We start from the raw sequence: 18,304 nt of genomic DNA, 5'->3' as shown, positions 1-18,304 counted from the left end.
ACTGTACAAAAATCACCAAAAATACGATAATACCTGTTCTAACAGATCCTGTTGATGTACTGCCAAATATGTTTTTCCCCCAAGTTTTTATGCTGTTACATTTGTTAAATGGCATCTTTAGAAATGGTTATGTTTTAGAGAATACATAGTTGAAAAGCAATGCATGATTATATTGTTTTCACCTAACTCTCAAGAGTAAAACATTTCATGGCATTATGACCACTGTTAAGTCAGTGTACTCACACCTGCTTTCTATTTAGATGTTCTCAATGGCAAATTGTACTTAGTGCTTATCTTCATTCTAGATCCTTTTCTTTACAAGTGAAGAAATGTCTGCTGCCTCTTTCCTATTCTGCCTTTCTGCTTTTTAAATTCCCATGCCCTTTCTTCTATAAATTTTACCTTCTCTTGTATTTTATTAGACACATCTTTTAGGATTTGGTTTATTTTTCCTTTTGAAGTGCATTATAAAAGATTTCTGAAGAAAGGAACAATGGACAATCCCAAGAATAATCAGAGGATTTCCATTGATCCTTGGTTCCAGTGTTTCCTGTGACGTGAGCAGCTAATATGTGAAATGTCCTGGTCACTGACCTTTTCTAGATTAAAAAAATTTTACTTACCTTTAGAGTTACCTTTTTTATTTGTATTCATGAAAGCTCAGCGGTTCTCAGTCCTCAAGTCACAGTGTCTAAAACATACTTGAGACAGTGCCAGGCTATCCAGATCAAAGATGATGAACAAGACAGTCTCCATTTATCAGTCCATTTACTCTCTCATTTTTAGATGACTGTTTGATGAGTCCTTCCTTTTCCTTAAACCTCCAGAATTTCTTACTCTGTTCTCTTTTCAGCTGATGACCTTGCTTCCTACTTCACTGAAAAAATAGAATCAGTCAGTCTCAAATATGACACCACACCTACTCACCTACATGCAGCCATGCACATACAGTCTGTTTTCTCTCCTGTTCAAGAGATGAACTGTCTGTGCTCCTCGCTGAGGCCAACTGCTCTGTGAGATTCTTGTTCCAGCTCTTACTTATTCCAGCAGTGCTACCCCCCGCCCGGGTCTCCATAATCCATGTTTCTTTCTCTAGTGGATCATCCATTAGCATAAAAACAAACCATCTTTAAAAAAAAAAGTTTCTTCTTGGTGCCTTCAGTTTCTGCTCTTCCTCCCTTTGTTAAACTTATTTAATCAGATGTTTACCCTCACCACCTGTCAAGTCGTCTTCTGTATTACTATTCCAATAGTCCTATCAACAGCATTTGACATAGCTCATCTCTCCTCTTCTTTGAAACACTAGTCATTTGGAGTTCAGGGGTCGTACTCTCTCAGTTTTCCCTTACATTGCTGCCTACTTCTCAGTCTGTGGACTCTTTTCTACCTACACCTCTCCCTTGATGATCTCATCCAGTGTTATGGGCTTAAATACCATCTCTATGCTGATGATTTTGAAATTTCTATTTCCAGACATCTCCCCTGAACTCCATAGTGGTGTTTCTGTCTTAGAAGCAGGATAGCATAGGGGTCAAGGACACAGACTCTGGAGATCTAGATTCCTTGTATTTAATCCTAGCTCAGCCACTTATTAATTTTGTGACTTTGGGAGAGGTTCTTAACCATTCTGTACCTCAGCTTCCCCTCAATTAAAAAAAAAAAAAGGATAATACTAATACCAACCTCATGTGATTGTTGTAAAGATGAAATGAGTAAAATATAAGCAAAGAGTACAGAACAGCCTGCCATATGGGTACATATGAGATATTATTATCATCATCATCATTAAACATTTCACACCAGACATGTCACACTAACGTGTCACAAACCAAATTGCAAAACTCTCTCCCAAACTACTCTTCCCTAGTCTTCCCCATCTCAGTCCCTGTGCTGTAGCCCAAAATCCTGGATCCAGTCTTGACGCCTCTTTCTCTTATACCCTGTATCCGTCCCATCAGTAGTTCCTGTCTCACTACCTCCACCACTACTGTCCTGGTCCAAGCCAGCTTCTCCTCTTGTCTGAATCATTGTATTCGTGTTGTACTCCACCTGCTTTCATTATCCCTCTACCATTTGTTCTCATGATACCAGCCTGAGTGATTTTTAAGACAGAGGTCTGATTGTGTTGGTCCTCTGCACTGGATCCTCCAGTAGCTTCCTGACCTACTCAGAGTAAAAATCAAAGTCTTTTGGGCTGAGTAGGCCATTGTACATGAATTCTCCCTGTCCCTTTTCCTGTCTTCTCCTACTCTTGCTTCCTCTGTTTCATCCACACTAGCCTTCTTGCTATTCCTTGAGCATATTAGGTATGCTTCGACCTCAGGACCTTTGCATTTGCTATAACCTGTAGTCTGAAACACATACTATCCAGACATACGCATGGCTTTCTTCCTCATCTCTTTCCATTCTCTTCTCTAAAGCCCCATTTTCAGTGAGGCAGTCACTGAGAACCCTATTTTAAATTCCAAATACCACCCTCCTCCATATATACACACTTACTCTTCCTCTTCCTAGCTTTATTTTTCTCTGATAGAGCTTATCACCATTTTTCATCCAATGCATTATACTTGTTTCTCTCTTCCTCACTAAAACATAAGCTTTGTGTGGACAGAGATCTTCACCTATTTTGTTCACTGCTGAATCTTCAGTGCCTAGAATAATATGTGGTCCATAGTAGCTGCTCCAAAATGAGTCAGTGAATGACATGCTTTCAAGTTTACTCTGTAGTGGGAAAAACAGGACAGGTAGAATACTGGTTACTAAATTGTGTAAAAATAGCAGGTACTACTGGAGCAGAGATGGAGAATGAATGCTAGAGATAGTGATGAAGGCTTCTGAGAGGAATGATACCTAAGGCTGAAACTTAAACTGTGAGTTCCAGTTAAGTTAGAGGAGAAAAGCATTTCAGACAGAAGGAATAGCATTAACAGGACCACTAGGGTGAGTGAGAACCTACCTCAGCTCATTCATTCATTCAACCTAGAGATATACAGGAGACAGAAGATGAGACCCAAGTTTATGGTATGGATGACCAAGGCGGTGCAGGAATGATTCTCTGTGAGATGACGTATGATGGATTTGGTTTTGGACAGACTGAATTTCAAATCCCTATGGAATTTTCATTTCTGCTATTATACACATTTGAAATATGAACTTAATATTAGAATAATTTCCCCTTCCTGCAATTAAAAGTGATTTGGCAAACTAGATGAGCTAAATTGCTTCCAAAAAAATCTCTCCTTTGCTATGTTCGTTTATAACATGCTACCAACCCTTATTTTTTTCCCGGAAGCCTTTAAAGGCCACTCTCACTTAAGAAAGTGCGGGCTAAAAGTTACTGTACTTTTAATGAAGCAGCCATTGGAGATAGTACCAGTCTCAAATTCTGTAGAAAGTTGTTTCCCTTCACTGTTTTGTCCTTTGGAGAACACTCATTGTATCTTGAAATTGTAAGACAAAATTTGTTCATTACATGATTTATTAAGAAATTCAAGTATCATCAAATTATAGATTTTAAGGCCCTTCTCAGATATTTTTAAAAAAAGTTTCCTGTGAAAGAAGAGAAATCTCTTGTCATTCATTACAAGGCATACTGTGTCATAGTTGCCCACTAACATATTATTACATATTATTACAATAACATAACATTATTACTCCTAATGACTGGGTTATCTCTGTGTGTAGGTATGACAGAAAGACTGACCAGAGATTCTTTACACATGGGTTACCCTTGAAGACCTCTTTGGTGTGTAGCAGAGAGAACTTTGTGCAATAGAATGGCAAATCACTATTGCTCAGAAAAAGTAACTCACTCTACCCTTTCTGCCCAGATTGGCTGTCTGCTGCTGTTGCTTCTTAACATTTCATAGCTCTGCCAAATTATGCTTCTGTGTATCTTTATAGCATTTCCTTGCTTTGCCTTACGTCAGAACATCTTTTTTCTCTTATCTATCATACACCCAACACAATTGTCTTGCCTTCAAATATCACTTCTATTTATGTTGATTGATTGCATGTTCTTATTTCACTGGTTGCCTTGGGAATCGTAGAACATTAGAGTTGGACTACACCTGAGTTCTGGGTCTCAATTTAAAGTAATAGGATATGAGCGCATTTGTTTAAAAAAAAAAAAAAGAAAGAAAGAATTGAGGGACATAAAATTCCAAATAGGTCTACTATTTCGGTATAATGAATTGTCTTTCCCAAAAAAGATTTAATTAATGATCACTTTCCAGAGATGATGATGATTTGTTTCTGAGGGATGGTTTGTATCAGAGGTCATCAAAATGTGACCCCACTGCCTGTTTTTGTAAATAAAGTTTTATTGAGACAGATCCATGTCTATTTGTTTACACATTATCTGTGGCTGCTTTTGTGCTGCAGGGCAGAGTTGAGTAGTTGTGACATAGACCATATGGCCTGCAAAGCCTTAGCTACTTGATATCTGGTCCTTCACAGAGAAAGTTTGCCAGTCCTTGATTTAAACAGTTTAGAAACTTACTGCTCCAACTGGAAATCTGAAGTGCTTCCCCAGATAGCACCGATATGTAACAAAAGTGACTGTAAGGACTTGTCAGCATACTGAGAATATTTTCAACTTGTGATCTCCATTCTTTGTTTTGATTTGGGGGTGGGGAAGGGGATTCGGTTTGTTTATTTATTTATTTTTAGAGGGAGTCACTGGGAATTGAACCCAGGACCTTGTGCATGCTAAGCATGCGCTCTACCACTTAAGCTATACCCTCCCCTGTGATCTCCATTTTTTTTTAATTTACTGTTTAAAGTGGTGTCTAATGGAAAAAAAAAAAAAACTTCTGGAGATAAATAGGTAGGTAGATGGCAGTTCTTTATTGAAATTAGTTATTTCAGTTGCCTTTTATTGTGAGTGTCTTTTGTATTTAGGGGAAAGTGATCTTACAGTATACTGAGCTTGTTTAGTTATTATTTCCATGTCATTTCTGCAACCACCTTGTGTTTTTTCACAGGTATTTTCATGTGAAGGTTACCTGTGCATTTCTCTTACTGGCAGCACAGTTTTCCTGATTCAGTCATTTGTGATGGACCCAGTGTCAGTGTCTGCTTATTTTCTGTATTGGTTTCTATGTACCCATAATAAAAGATGTTTAAGGGAAATGTTTGCTTTAAAACTCTAAGCTGGATATTTAGAGAGTTGAGTGATTACTTGAAAATTATACTATTTCCTATTTTTCGCTCATAGATTAGCTTGATCCTTCTCAGATTTTACCAGTTTAAATTCTAAGTTACTGACGTTCTCTTCATGTTAGACCCATTTTCTTTCTTTGAAGAATAAGTAGTTTTCTCTTTGTTGTAAAACTGTATTTTTGTACATTGACACTAGTCAGTGAGAATTCTACCTGTAACCTTGAAATTATTATTAAAATAGACACTATTGGAACATTGGTGATGAAATAATTCTTAATGTCTCACATATATGTTACCCCTACTACATTTCTATTAGTGTCTGAAGTATTATATAGCCCTTTTTAAAGATAATGTTATTTTTTACACTTAAAATTTTTTTAATTTATTTATTTATCATGGGGGAATTAGATTTATTTATCTATTTATTTATTAATTACTGGAGGTACTGGGGCTTGAACCCAGTAATTTGTGCATGATAAACAAGCACTCTTCCACTGAGCTATACCCTCCACTCCCTCAGTCTTTTTTTTTCCCGAGGAGTGTTTATGTCACCGAAATGTATGTAAATTCTGTATTTATTATCAGAATGAAAGACTCTAAAGTTTACAGGTAGTATAGAAACATTGCTACTATAGAATTTATGAGAGGAAGTCTAGGCTTAATTTCAGCTGCAGGTGTCTTTGAGTGTTAATATCTTAATACCTGATTGAAGTAACTGTAGTGTGGCAAACTATAGTGACATTCCAGAACAGCACTCAAATGTATGGACAAATGGAAGAACTCATATTATCTGTTGTCTTCTCCTATTTAGAGAGATCAAAGGCTATGAAATTTGACAGATACAGTGCCTCACTGATACATTAGTACAACACCATAAAAATTATTATAAAGACATACCTCAAAAAGCAGAGATGTTTTCATAAGTCTAATTGGACCAAGAAAGTATTTTCATGTATGTGATAAGGAAACTAAATGGAGAACAGTCCCATTCTAAAATGGCCTTTTATTCTGCCCACCTTCAGTATCCGAACCTTGAAGTAGTTGCTGAACTCTGTAGGCCACAGCTACACAATGAGCATATTGATAAAACTGTAAATTTAATTTCTTACACAGGATTTTCATTGCCTTTTGGCAGTCTTCTGTGTCACGGATTAGCTGTCTCCTATCCCTACAGAAGATATTTAGCAAATTTATTCCTTCAGCAACTATGTCTTAAACTCCTGCTCTGTTCTAAACTCTGAGGATATATCAGTGAACAGGATGGAAAAAACCCTGCCCTCGTGGAGCTTACCTTCCAGCATAATGCTGCATAATAAGCATTGGTTAAATATGGGCAGTTACTGTTGCTGGTGGGGTGTCTGTTTTCCCAGTTTGCCTGGACAGCGCCAGTATAACACCTGTTTCTGGGTTTTAATAGCACCCTCTTTTCTCTTTCAAAGGGGTCCCAGTTTGAACAGTAAATTATATGACCACACTAGTTCTAAACCTTTTACATCTATTAACTTATTGAATCCTCATAATAATCCCATGAGGTTGTAACTCCATTAACACCATTGTGTAGATGTGGAAACTGAAGTATAGAGAACTCAAGTAATTGCTCTTGGTCATACTAGTAAGTGGCAGAACCGGAATTCATATCCACACAACAGCTTGGTTCCAGGGTGTGTTCTCTGAGTCACTATACTGCACTGCCCCAGTACTGCTGTTGTAAATCTTTACTTCTTTACCCTGCCTGTCTGCATTCTCCCCAGTAAAGTAAAGAGGGTTGTCTCATCTTCTTCACAGATGAATCTGTGGCTCTTTGAAGTGAACTTCCTCAACTTATCACTCTCTCCTTTACAAATCCATCTTCATTTCTGCTCGGCTTCATTCCATCCCTCCATTTCAAGAAAGAGACATTCCTCTTCCCACCAAAAACTTGTATTCTAGCCTCATCCCATTCCGCCTCCTGGGGGACTTTGTTCTCTACGTTACTCTTCTCTCTCTTGGGTCTTCAGTCTCCATCTTTCCACTGGCTTTTCCCATTCAGCGTGTAAGCATGATCTGTTGTTGTTGTTGTGTGTATTACTCTTAAGTTTATTAATATAATGATGATAAATGGCTACCAATTATTTACTGCCTTCTTTAAATCCCAGATACTGTATGTATTCTGATCCTTTAACAGATCCTGCAGATACTTTACAGATAAAGAAATGGAAGCTCAGAGGGCTACATAACTTGCTTAACTTATGAATAGTGGCACTGAATTCAGACTCATATGTGTCTTCCTCAAAAATCCATTCTGTTTCTAGTATATCATGTTAGTTTATCACAGTTCTTAAAGAACTTCCTTGGTCCTCTGCCTGTCCCCCATTGCATTATAGCACTTTCTGTAGAGGAGTGTTTTTTAATTTTTTAAATTCTATTTGGAAGGGGAGGTAATTAGGTTTTTATTTATTTTTTAATGGAGGTACTGGGGATTGAACTCAGGACGTTGTGCATGCTAGGCATGCACTCTACCACTGAGCTATACCCTCTCCCGCTAGAAAAGCTTTTTTTAAAGAGAGTATTTAATACTTGTAGACTCTTCTTGCCTTTCATTTACTTCTCAAGCCTTCTAGTCTGATTTCCACCTTTCTGTTAGAACCCTCCAGAGAAACAGAACCACTGTTTGTTTAGATAGACAGACAGACAGACAGACCGATTTAGATATCTCTTATCTAACTATACATATGTATATATAGAGGGGGGGTTAGTTTCAAATTGGTCCATGTGATTGTGGGGGCTAGCAAGTCTGAAATCTGTCAGGCAGATCAGAAGGCTGGAAATTCAGGTAGGACTGCTGTTACAGACTTGAGGCAGAATTCCTTCTCTGGGGAAACCTCTGTTTTTACCCTTAGGACCTTATAAGGACGCATACTATCAAAGGTTATCTCATTTACCTAAAGTCAGTTGATTGTAAATGTTAATCGCATGTTCAAAATACCTTTTTAGTAACATGTAGACTAGTGTCTCCCCAATCTAAAATTCCATCTTAGAATTCTCTACTGAGTTTTAGACCTATCTGTCCAATTGCTTAAATGTTGCATAGACATATCAAAGTTGGCTTGTCTCAAACTGAAATCCTATTCTTCCCCTCTCACTCTTGCTTTCGCATCTGTTTTATTCTCTGTCTTAGTTTGTGGTACCTTCACCCAGTTACCCAAGCCAGGAACCAGAGAGGAGTCTTCAACTTCTCACTTACATTTACCATTTAAGACTTTCTCATCTCTATCCCTGTCTCAACCAAGAGAGCTCATTTTCTCTCACCTAGAATCTTGTTGTGGTTTTTCTACCTCCTGTCAGTCTCTTTCCAACTCCTCTACACTGCTCCAAAGTTATATTTCAAAATGCAAATTATTTAAAATTCCTTTAGTAGCTCCTAATTGCCCACAGAATTAAGGTAGAATTCTTTAGCAGGCACATGAGGCCCTTCCATGGCTAGGCCTTTCCTGCTCTTTATCTCCCGCTGCACCTTACTCACCCATCTATTTTCAAGCCACACTGAAGTATTTATAGAGCCCAGATTTGCTGTGTTGTTTGTTTCCATGTCCTGTGCTGCTGTTTCTTCTGCCTGGAATGTTCACTACCTCTGTTACTTCCCTGCCTTCCTTAACCTCCACCTTGGGCAGCTAGAAAAATTATTTCAGTACCAAATTCAATTTTCTCTTCTGAATAACTTTCCCCAGTTTCACAAATAGATTTGACTGTGCCTCCTTTCTGACATTGTTGTACACTGTTTTCAACTCTACTATGTCATTTATTACTGTATTATTTATTCTTGTTACCTTTCAATGGACTGTGAACTCCTCGTGTATCTCTACTGCCTGGCACGTAATAGGCTCTCATCAGATTTGTGATGGTGGTGATGGAGATGATGAGCCCAGTGTGAGCTCCCCAGTCCACTTAAATAAGGCTATACCTTCCATATTAAGGAGTGCTGGGCTGGGACGTGTATAGAGGAGAATGGTAGACATCTCTTTATCCTCCTTTGTCCCTTTTAGAGGCTGCTACTCCAACTTTTAGTACCAGATTCCTTTTGATCTATACTTTTTATGATGTTCTGATACCTGTTCTCAGCCTTCACTTTGCTTTTGTTTTATTTTGCTTGTATCCTTGGAGAAGTTAAAAAGAAAGGAAACTGTTAAATTACTATTGCAAATCCCCACTGTCCCATTTTCATTCCTTCATGGGAGAAATCATACATCAGCTTGTTCTCACGTGATTCTTGTGTGCCAAAAGAAGTCTTTTCTGAGCCAATAAGAAGAATTCATGTCACAATGACTATTTTTCCAACAGTTTTTTAATCCTCTTATGTCCTCAAAATGTCTCTATGTATTTAATGTCAAATTCAAAACTAAATAGTTTTGTGTTAATCCTGAGAGAAGAAATAATGGTTTTTAAAGATTGTTAAAGGAATAATGAAGACTTCTTGGGTTTTTAACATGAAAATTTCAGGTGACCAAGGGCCCTACTATACACATTGGGGTCAAAGGATAGTAGAATGGTCAGCATCTCAATTTAGACTTACTTATTAATTTCTACTCTAAATACACTAGTAGAAGCTACTTGTGGTGTAACTCCTTATATATTTAATATTTATCTAACTCTTGGTTTTTATGGTTGAGTTTTAAAATGGATGAAGAATCTACTTATTCTTTGCCCTATACAGAATGTGGTAGCTTGGTTTTTTATTCCATCTGTCCTCCTTATCCTTTACTTAATTTTATCTTACTGTTTTGCATTGTGTTTCTAAAATAATGGCTTTGGCTTGTTTTTTTCCTGAATGTTTCTGCAGTTTGGTTTGAGTATCTGGCTTTGGGCACCCCTCCTGAACTTGGACTCCAGCTGTACTTGTGACTTTTAGAAGGCAGAAATCAGTGTTTTCTATGGAAGATAATTTTTTTAATATTATGTATATATATGTCTCTCCCCCTTCCTTTTTGGTTTCTTTTAAAAGACTGGGAAAAAAGCAGTTAAGGCAGTCCTGTGGGTATCAGCAGATGGACTCAGAGTTGTGGATGAAAAAACTAAGGTAAAACTTTCATAAGCTTAAGTGTTACTGCATGTTTTTTTGTATCCCTAATGATCAAATACAGTGCCATTAAGCTGCTGTAGTCACTGTGTATCCTTCCACTTTGTCCAAAGTACGATCTTCAGAGAGACTAGTTAATGTTCAGTAAACAAATTTAGTTACTCATGTACCTTATGAAAAATAGAATTCTCTCAGCATTTTGTTCTACGTGACACAGCATGTTTAGCCTACTGGGTAATTTGCACTTAATGTTAAGATCTGAGTTCTATTTTTGTTCTTACACATTAAAAAAAAAAGTTTGCCCCCATAAATTTGATGTAAAAGATGATGGACCTTTTATCACAGTTAAACATTTTTTTTAAAAAGATGATGGGACCACATCTGAAATTTCTTCTTGTTCCTTAAAAAAAACACTTTATTTTTAGAAATACTTTTAGAAAGTGATATTTGAACTGATTAATCTGTTATTTAACTGAAAACTCAATTTAAGTGAAATCGTACAGTCTAGTTAACAGCTCATTTGGTTACCACTTACTTAGAATCCAACTATATCTCAAATAATAAATAGCACTTTGCATTTGAAAAAAAGTGATCCTACATACCTAAATAAGAATAGACACAAACTCTGCCCTTAGCATGAGATATTATATAAGTGCAGTTAATCATTAATTAAAATTTCTAAGAGACCTAAAATCTGGAGAAATTTTAACAAGAAAGCAGTTTAAAAAAAAATCTCAGATGTCACTGGAAGGGGGAGAAAGTCTGGCAGGTAAAGAGCAGTTTTGATAGATTGCTTGCCTGATACATTTTAAGTGGTTTAATATAGCTACATTTTTGTTCTTTTGACCTTCCTTAGGCCTTTTTTTTTTAAGTTCAAGAAAAGTGATAGTCTTAAATGTACATCACAGTTGGAAACAACCATCATTTTAATTAGCTTATTTTTAAGAATTTGTGTAGATGAAATTTGATGTATGTGGAGGCTATTTTTTTAATTGCTTTATGCAATAGTTAGAAAGTGATGTTGCCCCCTGGTGGCTACTTAGAGCACTGCCATTAATTAGATTAGCTCTTCCCACGTTGAGTGATAACAGTAATTGATGATTTGTCACCCTGAGACCCATCATGAGCAGAAATGTTGTAATGTATATAATATATAAAGGGCTCATATTTAGACTGTATAATTACTCACACATATTAAAAGAGAAATGACAGACAACCCAAGACTTTGCTGAAGAAGAAATTCATGTAATCAAGGTTATACAGAATAAAATTATAATGAGCCACCAGAATGTGGAAAACTTCAAAGAATTGACTGGCAGGTTTGTGGGGCAACAGGAATTCTCATAGTTATGCTTTATAAAAGACATTTTGTTTGATTGTATGTTTTAGCACCTACAGCCCTCACCTCAGCATCTAGGGATTTCAGGCCATTGAAAATATCACACAGAAGAGCCTCAAGATTAAAAAAAAAATGTGTAATATTTATACAATGTATATACTATGCTATTGAGCAAGTATATAAACAGAGAATCATACTCAAATGATCAGTAGGTTAATAAATACATCGAACTGTTCTGGAGATGATGTTATTAAATATGAGCTATATGGAAATTGGATTAAATTAACTGATTTACATATATTGTAAAACTGAACAGGGAATTTACCATGATAAAGCTAGACCCAGCAAGCATGTATTTTAGAACATGAAGAGGAAGTGTGAGGGAGGACTCTGGGCAGATTGCCTCTTGTGATCTCTTCTGGGTCAAATTCTTCATATTCAGACTTCTAGCTCAGACCTAGCTATTCCATTGCCCTGATGCATTAGATGGAGGGGTTCTGTGTTGTGAAACAAACATCCTGTGTTTCTTCTGAGAAGCTTGAATAACCTTTTAAGTCCTCTTTCTTTGTGCTTCCCCTCTTCTAGGACCTCATAGTTGACCAGACAATAGAAAAAGTTTCTTTCTGTGCCCCAGATAGGAACTTCGATAGAGCCTTCTCTTACATATGTCGTGATGGCACAACTCGGCGCTGGATCTGTCATTGCTTCATGGCTGTCAAGGACACGGTGAGTCCATCAGTGTGGATTTCATCATGACTAGCCTCAGTTCACCAAGCTCCTTTCGAATTGGCTCAGCCAAGCAATTTCCACATTTTTAATAAGTATGTGCTGTTTCAGCACTTGGAACTGCCTAAACTAGCTTGCTTTCCCACCTTTTATTCAAGTAGTTCAGTAGTTCACACTCTTGGTGCAACCCTGCAGCTCACAGAACAAGATCATTGGCTGAGATCCAGGGTCATTAAAGGAAAGTGAAAGTGCTCTGGTGACCATGGCTGCTAAACTTTATTTGAAACTTTTCATTATTAGAACAATTTTCAAGATTCTTACATGTATTTGTTTACTGACTCATCTGGGTATAAGATACTGGCATTTGAAAGGTACTTATAAATTCATTTGCAGAGAGACTCTACCACAAATGAAAGAACTGAGTTGGAGTATATTTTCAATTAATTAAAAAAAATAGAAATACTAAATTATGGTACAGTGAACTCTGCTACAAACTGCTACATAGCAGAAATTTGGGGATTTGTTTAAAAATAGAGAATAATCTATAATCTATCACTCTTCATATAAATTATCCAAAATTCTGACATAAAGGCAAGTCTCTTAGATGATGATGATCTTAACCATAGTATAGTATTGAGTGTGTAATTTCTGAGTATTTAAAAGTCCAAACAGAGTAAGGCAGTGTAGCCATTCATGAAGGCTACAGCTCAATAAAGCCTTGCCAAGGCTTCACCTGGAAGGTGAGCATTTTTATGAGTATGGTGGCCATACTCTAAAATTGACCAAAAGGTTTTCTTAAAGCTCTTGGAGAGAGTTGTGTAAACAAATATTATGAACTCAGCCTCTGAATCAAATATGATTCCAGTCCTCATTCTGGTTCTTACCAGCTGTGGGATTTGGGGCGAGTTTTTTTAACATTTTCTGTCTTCATGTCTTTTTCCATAAGATGGAGGTAACAGTTGTTAAGACTAAATTAGGTAGCGAGGATAAGCACTCTTAGCACAGAGGCTGATCCACAGTAACTGCTCCAAAATTGTGATTGGTATTGTTAAAGCTGCTCCTCCTTGGTTTGACCAAGTGATTTGGGAATGAGCTGAAGTAACTATGCTTTCTTCCTCTGTCTGTCAGACCTTAAGTAAGCCACAAAGCAGCGTATTTTGCTATCACTACACTCAAAACCCAAAGAGAGAGCTTCACTATGTTAATTTTAAAACCATTTTGTTGTCAAATGCTGGTCCTTCAGGCTATCTGACTGTCCTTGGCCAGTGATTCTCCTGTATCAGAATCACCAGGAGAACTTGTTTAAACACCCCCAGAGTTTTTCATTCAGTGCATCTAGGGTAGAGCTTGAGGGGGTCTGTCTTTAAGAACTGCTGTAAGACCTAGGAGAAATAATAAGCTTCCTTGACCTAAAGTTCTGTCCTTGTAACAGAGCTGTGTTCAAATGCAGACAGGTTCTAAAATTCTTTTGGTACTCTCTCCTGTTTCATGCTTCAATGCCTACCCTTTTATCCTACTAAGAAGTTAGATGGAAACTCATGTGGATTCATAAAGAGTAAGTCTGTTAGTCTTTAAATAAGCAGTCATGTGAGATTTTACAGTTTACAGTCATGTGAAATCTTAGGGACAAAGCATCTCAGAAATTACCTCTCCTTATGCTATCTGATATTGGCATATAAAATCCAGGGAAATTACTGACTCAGAGCCATATGTAGCAGCAGCTGCACACAATGTGATTTTGGAAACTCCACAAAGGGCTCCCTGTTCTCAAATATCTCCTCACTGTGAATGATGCCAACAGTTATTATATCATCTCTAACTTTTTTATTCCATAATTAGGGATATAATTTAAAATACAGATAACCCTAGTAAAAATAATCTGCTGAATTTATTAAATTTACTCTAGGTAATCCCGTGTATCTTTAAACCAATATTTGGTTTGTATAAGCCCTCCTGTCAAATACAGACAAACTGAGTTTATCTGTTTAATTCCTTTGTAAGTAGAAAGTGTGGATGAAAACATGCTTTAACTTCCACCTGTGTGTGATAGGGAGGTAGAAGTGGAGTTAGAGGTACAAGAGGAGAGGGAAGCTATGGGGAAGAGCCTGCAAGCCCTGAGGGTCCAAGCAAGGCAGGGGGAAACATCAGGAAGGGGAGATGGAGAAAGCTAAGGTTTTCTCTGCCTGATTCCCTTCTCATCGCTGGAGTTGCATTTATTTATCTGAAGTTTTAAGTTTGCACCTTTTGTTCCTAGACATGTTGACAGTATTTAAGCTCCGAAATTTGCCCTGCCTCTCCAGTGGTTTCTTAGAAATGCTTGGTAAATACTCCCACCATTCCCCTAAATGACAAATAGAAGTTTGCGTATCAAGACTTAGGGCTTGGAACCTTGAGCAGTGTCCTCTCAGCTGGTGGCCAGAGCTAATACGAGTGACAGAGGGAGCCTGACTAATAAAGAGGTGTCTGTGGCTGCTCACAAAGCACAGGTCACTGATGGTCGCTTTACCAGTGCCTACTACAGTGAAGGATCATAAGCATTACCTAAGGTAATTACTCATTTAAATTAATTTGGCATGTTAATTTACTAAAGTCTAATTTTAAGCTGGAGTTCCTAACATTTTTCCACGTGTGAAAACAGACTTATTTATGGTCCAAGCTGACTTGTAGTTGTTGACACCATAACTCTTAAGTTTTTTAAACCTTCTGTTATATACAGGGTGAAAGGCTGAGCCATGCAGTGGGCTGTGCTTTTGCAGCCTGTTTAGAACGGAAGCAAAAGCGGGAGAAGGAATGTGGAGTGACAGCTACTTTTGATGCCAGTCGGACCACTTTCACAAGAGAAGGATCATTCCGTGTCACAACAGCCACCGAGCAAGCAGAAAGAGAGGAGATTATGAAACAAATCCAGGATGCCAAGAAAGGTACAATCTGTTCTACTATGATGTATGTTTATTTAAATAGTTTTTCCCAACAGGTTAATATTTGGAAGCTATCAGGGGCAAGCTTTTTCACAGAGAGAATTCCTACTGGTACATATGAAGACCTTCAGAACACAGCTGAAAATCTAAACAAAGTCCTTTCTTTCAGAGTGATTTGTCTAGTAGCTTCAAAGTGTCTACTCTTTCCATTACGTTAAGCTACCAGGAAAACTACTGGGGAGAGTGCAGTTGAAGAAGCTGCAGAGACATTTAAAAGCAAAATTGGGAAAACTTACCTCCTGGAACAGATGTTTAATTCTCATGCATCTGATCTCTGTGAGAAGCAAATGCTTCCAAGGACCTACATCTTGAAGGAGGAAGTGCAAGTCCCAGGTTTAGGCTGCAGAGGACCCTCTGACGGTGATGCCGGGTGTAAGTGGAGGCAGAGGTTTCTCAGTGATACTCCTCTTGGATTATTACTATTTTTCAGTGTTCTAGTGAAAAAAGTCCACAGATTTGAGAAGCTAGCCCCTAACTCATTTTTCCATGGCCCCATTAATTTTAGTACGTGGTTTTGCAGAATGTGAGTGTTTTCAGGTGCCCATGGCAGCAGAGCAGAAACGCCCCTACAGGTGTTCAGGTTGCTCAGGAGCTGCTGTCTGGAGTTGGGTCGGGCATACTTAGAGCTGAGGGATAGGGCCTAGGGGGAGTGCTTCGGTTTCTTGTGTAGAACTAGGGTTGAAACCAACAAGGAATATTTTGGATTTAAACAGTTCAGTTTAAATGTACATTAATGTAATTTTGCTAGGTTTTTTTTTAATTCTAAACTAGCCATTTTAGATAATATCATTAATCTAATACTGACCCAAACAGCTCTAATTTTTTAAGCCACAAAGATCCATATTTTTATTTGAAACTAAACAATTGATTATGATTTGTTTCCATTTCTTATAAACATTTGTGCCAGAATACCAAAGAATAAAAAAACATGCTGTTTTAATTAGAAAATGTAATATGTGTAGCTGTTACTTAGTGTGCTTCAGTGATTTTTCAGACGGATTTTAATACCACCAAATAATACGTTTTGTTGCCAAGATTGTTGAGTCCTGACATCTAACGGGATTGCAAGGGGAGAGGAGTTGATCAGAATGGGACTCACATGAAAACAGTCTTGTATTTAAGTTTACTCCAGTTTAAATTTTTACTTCTGTATGCTTTTATTCAAATGAGCCACAAACACATATTGTCCATGATTTGAAGTCTACTTTGGGGCATTCTTTAACATCTAGTCAAACTTATGCTTGTTTAGATCTTTCTGACTTTGCCACTCCCGAAGTCCTCTCCCCCAAACAAGCAAGCAAACAGACATTGAAAACTATGAACCATCATTCTTTAAAAGACCTCACATTAGAAGTTCATAGGTTCTATTTTGTTTTTTTTTAAATCTTGTTCAAAGTCTTATGTTATAAATCACTGCATGGGAACCAAAGATCTAATATTCATATCTTGGTAGATATATTATACCATGTACCATGTAGTAGATTATTAAACCTTTTATTTGTCTGAAAAATAGGAGATCTGATCTGCTTATAACCTATCTTTTAAGAGATATGGGGAAGGAGATGGGTAAAAGGACCTAGGAGGGTTTGTTAGTTACTCAGCTGTTTAAGCCAGATTATTTGAAAGCATTGCTAAGGTCCCTTCTCTTGACTTTCTTGAGCTGAAACAGATAAGACACTTGTTGGTTCATCGGTGGCCCCTGGCAACACTGTCCCATCCCCATCCTCTCCCTCCTCTCCCACTTCGGATGCCTCTGCCTCTCTGGAGATGAACAATCCTCATGCCATCCCACGCCGGCACGCACCAATTGAACAACTTGCTCGCCAAGGATCTTTCAGAGGATTTCCTGCTCTTAGCCAGAAGATGTCACCCTTTAAACGCCAACTATCCCTGCGCATCAACGAGTTGCCTTCCACTATGCAGAGGAAGACTGATTTCCCCATAAAAAATGCAGGTAATGCAGCACCCACTTAACTCACTGGGTGCTCTGGCACTGAAGCGTTGTCATCACTTCCAATGGAGACACTAATCCTACTGAACTAGCCACCCCTCTCTCTCTCTGAGGCTGGCTGATGGTTGTACATATCTTGTGTTATTTCCCATTGAGAGAAAACTGAGGCTCACGGAGGGGGATGTGCGTCATTCATTTCTCTTCAACAAGTAGGTAACAGCCATGATGGGAATTAATAGCCTGAGGTTTGTGGTTTGTCCTGATGAAAGTGTACCTGCTTCCAAACATCAGGGGTCTCAAGTTTCCACTCTCATTCTGCCATTTGGGACCCAGCAGGGAATTAATTTAAAAGGCTTTGGAAACACATCCAGGTAAATAGCATTACTGTCAGATGTGCCAGAAGAAATGGATAAGTTCTCTTTGTCCTTGTGGCTGGTTGGCTCCATAGGGAAGAAACTCTAAACGGGTCTCCTGTATAAATCTGAGACCTGTTGTTCATCAGAGACAGTGGGCTTGCTCATACATACCATTACCTTTCAGAACTGCCACACAGGCCTTTGTGCGGCCCCTGTGCAGCCGAGCCAGCCCCAGTAGCTCTATCCTCATCATACAATCCGGAGCTAAGTGTCACATCTAGCCAGGGCTTTTATTCGGCCCTGTTTTACTTCACTCTGAGATGTGCTGAACCAGTGCTGTAACAGAATATGAGGAAGCTGTGTCTCAGTAGGGCACTCCTACTGATGATGGTACAAAAAGTACGGAGAGTTAAGTTTGCTGATGGATAAGACTAGGCCTAAAGAACAGTTGGACGAGATTTTATTCCTGTAAAAACTGAAACTATGGCTGCTTCAAGTACCTTGTTTTCAGTCTCCCTCTGGAGCAGATGGGAAACAAAAACTATTAGTCTCTTTTCACAGTTGAGCAAACAGAGGTTCAGCACATATAATTAGCTTCCTCCATGACACAGAGTATCCCGGGGTCAATATTAAGAACAAAGCCTCTGGAGTTCTGGACCTCGGTTCACTTTTTCATGTTATCTCAGTTCATGTACTTGGTACTTTGGAGAAAAATCAGAGTGATGACATTGTCATAGT

At 38.1% G+C, this 18,304-nt stretch overlaps 1 protein-coding gene and 1 long non-coding RNA gene across 19 annotated transcripts in view; one reads left to right on the top strand and one right to left on the bottom strand.

The window, feature by feature from the left end:
* The window catches only part of NUMB (NUMB endocytic adaptor protein), a 156,348-nt gene that overhangs the window by 131,855 nt on the left and 6,189 nt on the right, over positions 1 to 18,304 (top strand). For 16 of the 18 annotated variants that reach the window (XM_031679210.2, XM_031679207.2, XM_031679209.2 and 13 more), the window contains 4 exons: positions 10,142 to 10,216; positions 12,141 to 12,281; positions 14,998 to 15,202; positions 16,920 to 17,213. In XM_031679210.2, the coding sequence (XP_031535070.1) occupies positions 10,142 to 10,216; positions 12,141 to 12,281; positions 14,998 to 15,202; positions 16,920 to 17,213 (715 nt within the window). The remainder of the gene's footprint in view (positions 1 to 10,141; positions 10,217 to 12,140; positions 12,282 to 14,997; positions 15,203 to 16,919; positions 17,214 to 18,304) is intronic. The other 2 variants (XM_031679203.2, XM_031679201.2) reach the window with 1 other exon arrangement.
* Positions 750 to 2,717, bottom strand: LOC140697150 (uncharacterized). The gene is made up of 2 exons (XR_012073989.1): positions 2,622 to 2,717; positions 750 to 877 (listed from the first exon to the last, which is right to left on the bottom strand). It is a non-coding gene; the product is annotated as an uncharacterized lncRNA (long non-coding RNA).

The sequence above is a fragment of the Vicugna pacos genome, chromosome 6, assembly GCF_048564905.1.
Source record: "Vicugna pacos chromosome 6, VicPac4, whole genome shotgun sequence".
Lineage (NCBI taxonomy): Eukaryota > Metazoa > Chordata > Mammalia > Artiodactyla > Camelidae > Vicugna > Vicugna pacos.
The sequence above is the reverse complement of the archived record's forward strand: the minus strand, read 5'-3'. Positions and strand labels throughout refer to the sequence as shown.